This window comes from Lycium ferocissimum, chromosome 9, assembly GCF_029784015.1.
Source record: "Lycium ferocissimum isolate CSIRO_LF1 chromosome 9, AGI_CSIRO_Lferr_CH_V1, whole genome shotgun sequence".
Taxonomy (NCBI): domain Eukaryota; kingdom Viridiplantae; phylum Streptophyta; class Magnoliopsida; order Solanales; family Solanaceae; genus Lycium; species Lycium ferocissimum.
The window spans coordinates 32,182,072-32,193,882 of NC_081350.1; the positions used below are offsets into that span (position 1 = coordinate 32,182,072).

An 11,811-nucleotide genomic window follows, 5' to 3' on the forward strand; every position below is an offset into this window, starting at 1 on the left:
GGCGGCCAAGTGAATGACCTAATTTAATAGTCACTCTAGGTTAATGGCATGACCATAAGTATATCTATGATTTGAATTTAGGTTCAACCTTTAAAGTTTTAACAGAGAAAGTTATTGTACTTTTGAAGTTATGTATTCTAGAAAAGCAATATTTGTCTTTCAATTCGTTTTCACGCATATGTATTATGTTTCATATAAAAAAATATTGAACTAAGTTGAATTTTAGCAAATTAAATAAGTTGCATCTGCCACCGGGCATGAAACTAGTTCCCTACTACTCCATTATGTACCGCATTAACCGCTAACTCTTTGCCTAAACTACACATGGCTATATATCAAATGCTAAGGCACTAGGTTTGCTTTGCCTCAGCGCATTACCAATGCTTAATGGAGTACAAATTAAGGAACTACGTGTGCGGAAAATATTTTCCTCTCAGAACCATTTTCAGTTTGTCTCATCACTCTCTTTGATATCCCTTCAATTGCTGAGTCCGGAACCAAAATTCCCCAATAAAAACCATGTGGAACCAAAATACCCCAATTAAAAAAAAAGTGACAAAAGCACCTTTAGCGCAGTAATTTACGGCGCTAAAGCAGTTCACGGAGACGGAGCGGTGCGAATCGCTTTAGCTAAGATTTTATTGCGTTATAAAGGAAGTACAATTTTTTTTTTTTTATAACGCAGTAAAATACTGCGTTATAGAAACAATACCAAAAAAAAAAAAAAAAATTGGCCAACTTTATTTTTTGTAACACTTAGTGTTTTTTTCCATACTTTGACCAATGATTAGTCGTGTGTCAAGACTCCGAAACGCCAATATTTTATATAGAATCTCGATATTTTTTTAGCACAATAATGTAGGCTCAATACATCAAGGATACGTAAACGTTCGGATCGTCATTTTAGGGGTTGAAAAGGTGCCCGAAGTAAGTTTTGTTTGTAAACTTTAGGTTTAAGTGTTCTATATACATAGACGCCCATTTTTGTTTGAAGACTTGTTGTCATTAGCTTAAGGTTTTTTATTTTTAGGGTTTAGATTTATTGAAAATAAAGCCATACAAAAGGTTTTTAACTGCAAGAATTTTTTTTATTTTTTTATTTTTTTTGTATAGCGCAGTAAAATAGCGAGCACTAAAAAAAAAAAAATTGGCCAATTTTTTTTTTTTTTTGCATACTTTGACCAACGATTAGTCGTGTGTCAAGACTCCGAAACGCCAATATTTTATATAGAACCTGATATTTTTTTCTGCGTACAATAATGTATGCTCAATACATCAAGGATACGTATACGTTCGGATTGTCATTTTAGGGGTTGAATAGGTGCCCGAAGTAAGTTTTGTTTGAAAAAACTTAGTGTTTGACTGTAAGGTTATTTTAGTCAACTTTATATGTCGAGAAAATTAGTCACTTTATTTTCAAAAATTGAAACCGTGTATGAAATTGACATTCACAGCTACATTACCCCGGGATTTTTACGTTGAAATCTATTGCGTATCATCATCTTATAAGTAAATAAAACTGAAAATTTCACGCTAATTTGGGAGAAAATTGAAATTGAATGGGATAAAAGGTGTTTTTTCAAAAATCGGCTCGGCTACGGTAGTTTGTCCGCATAGATCTCGAAAAAATACACAAGTTCAAAAAAAAAAAAAAAAAAAAACGCGTAAAACGGACATCCGAGCGCAAAGTTATGACCATCTAAAGTTTGACCACTTTACAACTAGTTTTTCTCCCTATATTTTTTGGAATTATATTTATATTCAAAATAAAGTTATGTCTTGATTAAAAAATAACACACTTAAATCAAAACCTTAAAAAATAAAACACTTAAACCTTAAACAAAACTTACTTCGGGTACCTTTTCAACCCCTAAAACGACGATCCGAACGTTTATGTATCCTTGATGTATTGAACCTACATTATAGTACGCAGAAAAAAATATCAGATTCTATATAAAATATTGACGTTTCAGAGTCTTGACACACGACTAATCGTTGGTCAAAGTATGCAAAAACACACTAAGTGCTGCAAAGAAAAGATTTATTAAAATAAGATGTTGCGATCTTTTATGGAAAAAAACACTAAGTGTGTTATTTTTTAATGCCTAACTTTATTTCGAATATGTTGCAAAAAAAAAAAAATCGTGTAAATCGGACGTCCGAGCGCAAAAAACTGCGTATATTCGAAATAAAGTTACGCTTTAAAACATAACACACTTAAATCTAAACCCTAAAAATAAAAAATTTTAAGCTAATGACAACAAGTCTTCAAACAAAAATGGACGTCTATGTATATAGAACACTTAAACCTAAAGTTTACAAGCACAACTTACTTCGGGCACCTTTTCAACCCCTAAAATGACGATCCGAACGTCTACGTATCCTTGATGTATTGAGCCTACATTATTGTACGCAGAAAAAATTTCAGGTTCTATATAAAATATTGACGTTTCGGAGTCTTGACACACGACTAACCATTGGTCAAAGTATGGAAAAAAACACTAAGTGTTGCAAAAAATAAAGTTGGCCAATTTTTTTTTTTTTTTAATCTTGTTTTTATGACGTAGTATTTATTGCGTTATAGAAAAAAAAATTTAATCGTTCTATAACTAAAGAAAAATTTGCGCTAAAGTGCTTAACAGTTCGTTTCTCCGTGAGCGCTTTAGCGCAGTAAATTACTGCGCTAAAGGTACTTTTGTCACTTTTTTTTTTTTGTTGGAGTATTTTGGTTCCACATGGTTTTTTTTGGGGCATTTTGATTCCGGACTCTCAATTGCTTGATATATATCAATGCGTTTGTGGGAGTCATATTATGATGGATATATGATACTAAATAGTAGGTATTTGCTTAGAACGGATGGTAGAATGTTCTGCCAGTTGTTTTTACATCAGAAGTGGAAAAAAAAACGATTTCCATCATCCAACAGTCACTAGACAGATCAGTTGAAGAAGAATGATAAATATAAAAATGCCCTGTAAACATCAACAAAATTTTAGTGGCTGGCGAGGTTCTATAATTTGATGATGATTGCAAATTTTTTAAGATGGATGCTCTAATCGAATAAGTGAGAAGTTACTTGTTTCTAGAGGTGTCAAAAGTATGAGTTAGGCTCACAGGCAAATTTAAGATATCTATTACATGTGTTTGGGATGCCATAGGATTTACTGATTTTGAGTTACCATATTCGAAATTTATTATTTGTACATAATTAATAAATTTCTCAACACGTATACATATTCTTAGATAGTGCTAGTGAGTTAGGTTGAACCCATAGATTATAATATTGTACATGCACTTCTGGTTGAGCTAAATATAGGCAAGCAAACTGGACTGAGTTGATAAATTGGTGAGTCATTTGACCCACACCCACCTAAAGGTTACTTGGGCTAAGATGGGATCCTGATTTTCTAGACAATAAGTCATAACCCAACAAACCACCCATTTATTTTCCTATAATTTGTTTAATTATCAAACTAATAAATACAAATTATTCAAAAGGGTTTCATGGGTCAATTTAGGTTACATATATAACTCAAAAGCCAGGCTGAGTTAATAAATGCGGAGGTCAAAATTAAAATGGCTGATTTACTAAATGGACGGATTAATACTTGAGTTTGTCACTTCTACTTGTTCCTACCCCTATATTGCCCTCTAGCATGCACCATTTGGCGACATCTGAATGAACCACAGCAGACAGCATTTTCATCCAACAAGTATACAAATGTACATACTCACGCACCAACAAGCTTGGACAAAAGTAGAAGAGCACAATTGAGAATATAGGTCCTTTATGTAGGTTTAAAGTGTTTAATAATTGAGATGAACAAACTGGAATCAAGAAAGAATACATAACATCATGATCTTTGGGCTATGCTTTGATTTACATATGGCTTCCACTGTCCATAGTGGAGAAGAAACGTGGCTCCTAATATGAATCTCAGCTCCTTCCAAATTTCACTATAAATTTGGGACTTCCTTCACTTAATTTCCATCACACAAGTCTTTAATTTCTCACTTTGCTAATTCTTCTTCTTCTTCTTCATTTGAACAAAAAAAATGGATCTATCTCTTAAATATTCATGCATTTTTATATGCATGATTATGCTTCTGCCAGCATTTTCCTACAGCCAAACTTTAAAGTCCAAAGCAGCCTTTTATGCTACTGCTGATGGCATGGGAACACCAAGTATGCTATTTATCCTCTCCCTCAAGTGCCTTGTTTTTTCTTGATCTTTTTGGATTTAAATTAGTGATAAATTTTTCCCATCATCGGTTTAATTTAACTTGCTATAGCAGGTCACTTACCGTTTATTCTAGATTACGATTAAATGCTAGGAGTTTAAATAGAGTTACTCGCAGTTACTTTTTAAATAACATGATTGTGTAAATATTTTTTTAACGCCAGTGCAATAAACTTTTTTGGTAATTAAATTGTAATGTGGAATACACTGTAGTCAAATCATGAACGTGCATAAGTTATCTTCCTTATATCATCAGTGCAAACAAACGTATACTTGTTTCAAAATTTGGAATGTGGGTAATCGACTTCAAGAACTTGACTCTTGAAAAAGGAAAATTGATTATTAAAATATCAAACTTACGTAATAGCTAGTAACTGTTGTGTGATATTAACATTTTGGCGTGTCTATATATAATAAGCTGGAGCCTGTGGATATGGAACCTATGGCAAAGATGTAAACAATGGGGAGGTGTGCACGGCCTCTAGGCGTATCTTCAGAAATGGAGCTGGTTGTGGTGCATGCTACCAGGTACTTTCAAAATCATTTCCTTAATTATAAGGAATAAATTTGAAAAAGAGAAAACAAAAAGAAATTTTGTTATAAAAGTTTATGTAAGTTATATTTGACAGTATAAGAATTATTTACATAATCAAATTATTTAGAATAGAATTAGAGGTAAATTGTAATATAATTCTTATTAATAACCTGATAAAAATGTTACTAGACGACTTAAATGTAGGTTAAACAATCAACTAAATCAAATATTGTAACTGCAGGTAAGGTGCAAAAACAGTGCATTATGCAGTGAAGAGGGAACAAAAGTTGTGGTGACAGACAGTGCAGATGGACAAGAAACAGACTTCATTCTCAGCTTCAAAGCCTATGCAAAATTAGCTAAACACCCAAGTTTGGCACCTCGTCTGTGTGGAAAAGGTGTTGTTGACATAGAATACAGAAGAGTATCTTGCAGATATGGGGGAAACCTTATGGTTAAAATTCATGAACATAGCAAGTACTCTGAGTACCTTGCTATTGTTGTCTTGAACCAAGGTGGTACCACTGATATCCACGCTGTCGAAGTCTACGAGGTAATTAATTACTTGTCCCTTCCTGCATCTTAGTTACTTGGAATATATTTTGTGAATTTCTTTGGTACATATTGGTGCTATGCAAATATGGGACTTAGTGTCAGTAAATTGTGAATTAAAGGTGGTTAATTAACCAACTTTATAGTGATCCATCTAATCTTACCAAGTTTAACGGGTTGGATTATGAAAAATTTGCCGACTTAATCCATTGGGTGAATTTGAAATGACTCATTAAACTATTGGATCAAACAGATTAAAATAGCATAATTACCCAACAAATCATAATGCAACTAAACCCAAACATACAGAATTAAATTTGGAGATTGAAAATTATGTAAATCTAGATGAATTTAAGCTATTGATTTAAGATAAATGCATTAGCTTTTAAGTTTTTCCAAATGCAAAATAAAGAAGGACAGTAAGTTAAGTCATGTTTTATTTTATTCCTCCGGATAGAATATGACCATATGGGTGGATACCCCTACTATCTTTAGATGGGGGATTTAATTATGATCCGTTATTTAACCCATTATGATCCATACATTTTGTACTACTTGGGTCATGTCCCCTTTATTGATTTGACCTGTTTTGATCCATCTAAGTTGCTATACCCAAATTGTCCAATTATCATATATAAAGTAAGAATGTATTAATATATATATTTTTTTCAATTTACATACATATATAATTTAAGTCGAAAATAATATATTCAGTTGAATTCATAGAGCTCGTATGATATTATTTGGATGTGCAGGAAGAAAGCCAACAGTGGATAGCAATGAGAAGGGCATATGGGGCTGTGTGGGACTTGGCAAGCCCACCATGTGGAGATCTTAAAGTAAGGTTCCTAACAAGTACTAGTGTTGAAACCAAATGGGTGCAATCAGACAAGGCTGTTATCCCTGCTCAGTGGAGCGCTGGACTTACCGTTGAAACTGACATTCAGCTCACTTAATAAGCATAGTTAATTACACAATCTACGAACTATATATGTGTAGTTCTAGTTAATTTGGGTGATTTCTTAGCTGCAGGTTTGTTTAGATAAATAAATGTACTGTACGTTAGATGTTATGGAACCTATATGGTGTATTATAAGCATGTATCTTGTAGGTTTTTAAGGTTGTATTCTGTATTTCCGTTTAGTGAGAATTATGAATAAAAAGTCGTCATTTGCATTTCGAGTTAACTTTAAAGTCATCGAATTTATAGTGTTATTATAGAAAAGATATCAAACTCATTTTTTACCATAAAATACTCAACTTTCACTAATTTTTCATTAAAAGTCATTTTGATAATTTATCAGTGCAAATTGGCTGAATGTTCCTATTCTCATTAAAAAATTATTTTAAAACTTAAATAACTCCTAATACCCAATAAACTACCCATGACCCGACCCAATCTTTTTATAAAGGATCGTTTACTCTTTGCATTTCCTTATTTGGTTGGAATACTTTGACCAAGTTGCCATTTTAGGTTTATAAAAATTTATTGTCTAATTTTATGCAAATTTCCCCAATTTCTAGTTGTGCAAACATAACTCTAAGACTAATAAAACATTAGATTGTCATCCTAATGTTCGCAGAATTTTAGACCGTGACATAATATTTTCTCGTAAATTTTCAGTTGGCTCGAAAAAAATCTTTAGGCAGTGATTTAAAGGATTCATAAGTTGCAAAAATAATAAAGATAGGACCATTTAAACAGCTGCCTCACAAAAAATATAACCAGCAAAAATCTCTACAATTTAATACCAGTCATTACACAATATGACACAATTATCCAGCTGGTGCTAGAAATGAAAGGATATTTATATTGAGGTTTGACCAAAAACATACAAAAATATGCACGAGGTTACTTGTACGAAAAGCTAAAGCGTGAACTGTCCAAAAAAGAAGGGGACTCAAATAGTCGTCAAATTAACTTTAAGCTCGAATATGATTTAGATCACATTTGGATAACCGCTTTATATAGTTCACAAAGACAAAAATGTAGGTAATATTCTACAAGTGTAAAATGGATGAACCAGTTCAAATTACAATTTGGAACCCCAAAAACTTGTCCGTCCTTTTAAATTTTACCTCATGGAGTAATTACACAATAGTGTAATTACAATGACCTGTTTGTTTATCATAACGTAATTACAGTGTAATTACAAGTGTGCTGTTTGGTTGCACAAGTGTAATTACACAGTTAATTTAATTTAAAAATAAAATTTAATTACAAAAATATTAAAATTAATATTTAAAAAATATTTTCCTTTATAAATGATATTAAATTAGTTAGTTACTAACACATTGTTTCTTGAAAATATATTAATTAATAATCATATATTTGTAACTAATATTGTAAAAAATAATTGATATATATTTTTCAAATTAATAATATTTAATTTTAATTAATTATAAAACTTAAAAGAAGACTTTTTTTGTGAGAACGTCATGAATTGGATGTTTGACAAAAAAAAAAAAAAATTATAGATATAATGCCATAACATTATTCAAATGGTTGATACAAAAAAATCATCAAATGTAAGTGAAAAATAAACAACTTGCAATGTGAAAGCAAAGAACTTAAAATTGAAAATATAACCTAAATTCAAAATCCAAAAGAAATTTGTTAACATAATACTCTTATTAAAATTCCAACATTACATAAGTAAGTTCCAACGTAATTTAAGTAAATAATTCAAAAGAAAGGGAAAATATAAATCTATAACCTCATTCACAACGAAATTCTACTTTAATAAACGTCATTCGTTAGATGACAAGTTTGTTAATGACTCATTCTTTCCTATATTAAGAGGTGTACATTCAAAGATTAGAATAATAACACGATTATGCTAAATGAATAAAATAAAATAAAAATACGAGCAACTACATGGAACCACAAAAAGTAAAGGTTGGGAATGAGAAGAAATGAAATGAAAAATAAATAATATAAAAAAAATACATTTTAAAAATAAAAATAATTAAAAATTAAAAATTAAAAATAAAAATAAATTAAAAATCAAAAGAAATTAAAATAATAGAAATAAAAAATAAATTAAAAATGAAAAGAAATTAAAATAAACAAAAAAGAAACAAACTAAAAAAGTAATCCTGTAATTACAGGTTGTAATACACCTAATTCTCAACCCCCTCTTGAGAATTGGAGAGTGTAATTACACCCTCTCAATTACACCCAATTCCCACCTAATTATGTAATTACTTGATCAAACAAACAGGCCAAGCTGTGTAATTATACCCAATTTCAATTACTTGGGTGGCTTTCCAAACAAGCCCCTAGTAATTACACCAATTCCAATTACCAGGTGGCTTTCCAAACAGACCCCAAACAGTGGATTAACCAAAGACTTTGTTCTTTTATTTAACCCTTAACAATGGATTAACCAAAAACTTTGTCCTTTTAACTAAAGTGTCTCGCGCAATCTATATACAAAACTGCATTCTGTCCTAGCAAACTTACTCAAATGACTACCTTATTATAGCTTCCTACCATTTATAGCTATCCTTTTAAATACGGAAAAGGGCCAAAATTACCCCTGAACTTTGGGAAATAGTTCATCCATACCCTTCGTTATACTTTAGGGCTAATTAAACCCTTACCGTTATACTATGTGGTCAATTATACCCTTATGTCTAACATTTTGCCATGTGGCATCATCAATACTTCAAAAATTATTTTCCCCTCAAATAATTTTTTATCCGCTAAAATAACCCGGCTTGGAAGCCGAATTTTTTCCGGCTAAGGGGTAATGGGTTGGGTCCATATCGGGTTGGCTCAGAAAAAAAAAATCGGGTAGGGTTGGGTTATTTTAGTGGGTAAAAAATTATTTGAGGAAAATAATTTTTGAAGGGCTGGATGATGCCACGTGGCATCAGCCTCGTTAGACATAAGATTATAATTGACCCTATAGTATAATGGTAAGAGTATAATTGGCCCTAAAGTATAACGAAGGGTATGGATAACTATTTCCCAAAGTTCAGGGGTAATTTTGGCCCTTTTCCGTTTTAAATATTATCATTTGTAGCTACATTTTGGCAAAATAGTGTATGTTTTCGCGTGTATTTGTTGCCAACAAATACATGAGAACAAGATAAAAAAAAAAAAAAATGGATCCTTGATTTTAGCCTTTAATAGTGGAGCTATTAAATTAGATATTAATATATATTTTTTGATGTATTTAATGATTTTTTTTTTTTTGGCTTTGATGTATTTCAGTGATTTTTTTTTTTTTTGATGTATTTCGGTGATTTTTTTTTTTTTTGCTATAATGTATTTTCGTGTCTTTTTTTTTATGTATTTGTTGATTTTTTTTAATGTATTTTACTATTTTTTTTTTACTAATTTTTTTTTGATGTATTTCAATGGCTTTTTTTGATGTATTTCAAATACATTGTGTACATTCTAACTACATATGCAGCCAAATATATTCAAATTTTCGTGTATTTGAATGGATTTCAACAAATACATTCAGATACAAGACAAAAAAATTCAAATACATGACAAATACATTCAAAAATATTGTGTTTGGCTATTAACAAAATACACTCAAAAATACACTCAAAAAATACAAAGACAAATACATCCAAAAACAGTGTATTTGTGAGATGTAGATTTTTAAATGTATTTGTATTTGACTTTTAACAAATACACACGGCCAGATCTGAGACTCTACCACCACCAAACTATTCAACGAATTAGCCAAGTAAATAGGCAACTCAGTAGTGACTTCGCGAATCAACTGCATACAACCATCAAAATCAGTGTCAATACTCAACACAAAAGCCCCATTTGCTATTGGTTGAACCAATTGCGCCATGGATATCTTTTTTGCAAGTAGAAATACGATCGATGGAATGCCTGCAGATGCACAGTAAGCTGACAATGCAGCTGACGTGTCTCCGGTGGAAGCACAAGCCACGCCTACAACCGGTTTATGCATTTTCCGCAACCGATTTACTTGACTCACCAAAACAGTCATGCAGACACCACCACCACCAAAAACCCAAATCTGAGACACCACCACCACAAAAAATCCTAATCTTTCCACCACCAACAAAACCTTAATCTCTCCACCTCCACGTCATCTTCTCCGCAGCCATCTTAAAATCAGTCCATCGCCGCCACCACTAACAATACACACAGCCAGATCTGTGCCATCACCTCACCGGATAGAGTGAAGAGAGAGAGAGAGGGGGGGGGGTGAGCACAGTGGGAGAGGGAAAAGAGAGAGAGGGGCGGCGCGGCCATGGTGGTGGTGGTTGAGAGAAGGGGAGAGAGATTTTTTAGGGTTTTGAGAAACGAAAAATCTGAAATGGATAGTGATTGGGAAAAAAGAAAGATATATGTGTTTGAATATGTATTTTTTGATATAGCTACCATTTGTAATTTAGAAAAGTTAATTAGCTACTAAATATAATTAAATAAAAGGATAGTTAATATTAATAATTAAGTCTTAAAGGAAGTTACAATGAGTAAAAATCCCTTCTTTAATTCCAATTTCTAGATGAATTTAATCTTTTAGCCCTTTTAAGATAAATAAAGCAATAAAATACATGAAACGTAAAGCAATAAGATGTAGACTATATCATATGTACTAGTATAATACTTCATGGTTTTGCATATTCTATTAATGATTTTCTATTGCTAGAAGAGTTTTAACTTTTCACTAGCTCCAAAAATTAAGCATATATGAATATACTCTCATTATACTAGCATTACTAATAATGAATTCTATTTCTAGAAGAGTTTTAAGTATTTTCAGCGTTTCACCGTTTCTAGATGAGTTCTATCGTTTTCACCTTTGACTAAAACATGCAGTATTTATGTGACATGGAAAAGAATTAAAGTTGAAGAGTTCCTTCTAGCTATTAGTTGGTAGTAAATTTTTTCTTGTATGGAGACGTAACCAATTTCTCTGTCAGAATTCAGAAATCTTACCTACCACATCCCCTTAATTTTATCTCCAACATGAATTGGTCTAATCCCGTTTACTTGAACAATTATTTTTAACCCGTAGTATTTAAACTACATGTACACGCTACTCGCTACATTAGCAAATAAGTTTTTTGAACATTATTTTTGTTCTTCGCAGACTAGACTTAAAAAAAAAGAACTTTATGCATTTCTAAAAGTTGACTATTTTTCAATTGGTGTCATCCTTGCGCAAGGGCTACGCTAATCTTCTATGTATCATTCCAATTTTAGAGCTTAATTTTCAGTCATATCAAATTTGTATTAACCCCATATAAAGAAAAATCATATCGTAAAATATAGGATAAAATAGGAAACAACGTTTGCGCTTTCGATAGTGATACCAATCAACAGTATCAAGTTAGTCAATCAAGTCCCTTCAATTTCAAATTAATCGGAGTCGATTATATTTATAAATTCTTATTAGTATTCATGACACCCCATAAATAAGAACCTATGTCATTCCAAATACTATTTCATCAAATTCAGCTATGGGAAAAAGAAA

General features: G+C 31.6%; 1 protein-coding gene and 1 non-coding gene across 2 annotated transcripts; one reads left to right on the forward strand and one right to left on the reverse strand.

The window, feature by feature from the left end:
* The first annotated feature begins 3,983 nt into the window (after positions 1-3,983).
* On the forward strand, positions 3,984-6,511 carry LOC132069409 (expansin-like B1). Its single transcript, XM_059462761.1, has 4 exons — positions 3,984-4,187; positions 4,661-4,770; positions 5,019-5,330; positions 6,085-6,511. Exons 1-4 carry the CDS (start codon positions 4,058-4,060, stop codon positions 6,283-6,285), a joined length of 753 nt encoding a protein of 250 aa, XP_059318744.1. The 5' UTR covers positions 3,984-4,057; the 3' UTR covers positions 6,286-6,511.
* A 4,951-nt stretch (positions 6,512-11,462) lies between these two features.
* Positions 11,463-11,566, reverse strand: LOC132032215 (U6 spliceosomal RNA). Its single transcript, XR_009408366.1, has one exon. It is a non-coding gene; the product is annotated as a U6 spliceosomal RNA (small nuclear RNA).
* Between the last annotated feature and the right edge of the window lie 245 nt (positions 11,567-11,811).

Excerpts from the sequence above, each read along its gene's own strand:
- LOC132069409 (XM_059462761.1), top strand. The coding sequence starts at position 4,058 with ATGGATCTATCTCTTAAATATTCATGCATTTTTATATGCATGATTATG. Across the intron at positions 4,188-4,660 it reads TGATGGCATGGGAACACCAA|CTGGAGCCTGTGGATATGGA; the intron begins GTATGCTATTTA and ends ATATATAATAAG. Across the intron at positions 5,331-6,084 it reads ACGCTGTCGAAGTCTACGAG|GAAGAAAGCCAACAGTGGAT; the intron begins GTAATTAATTAC and ends TTGGATGTGCAG.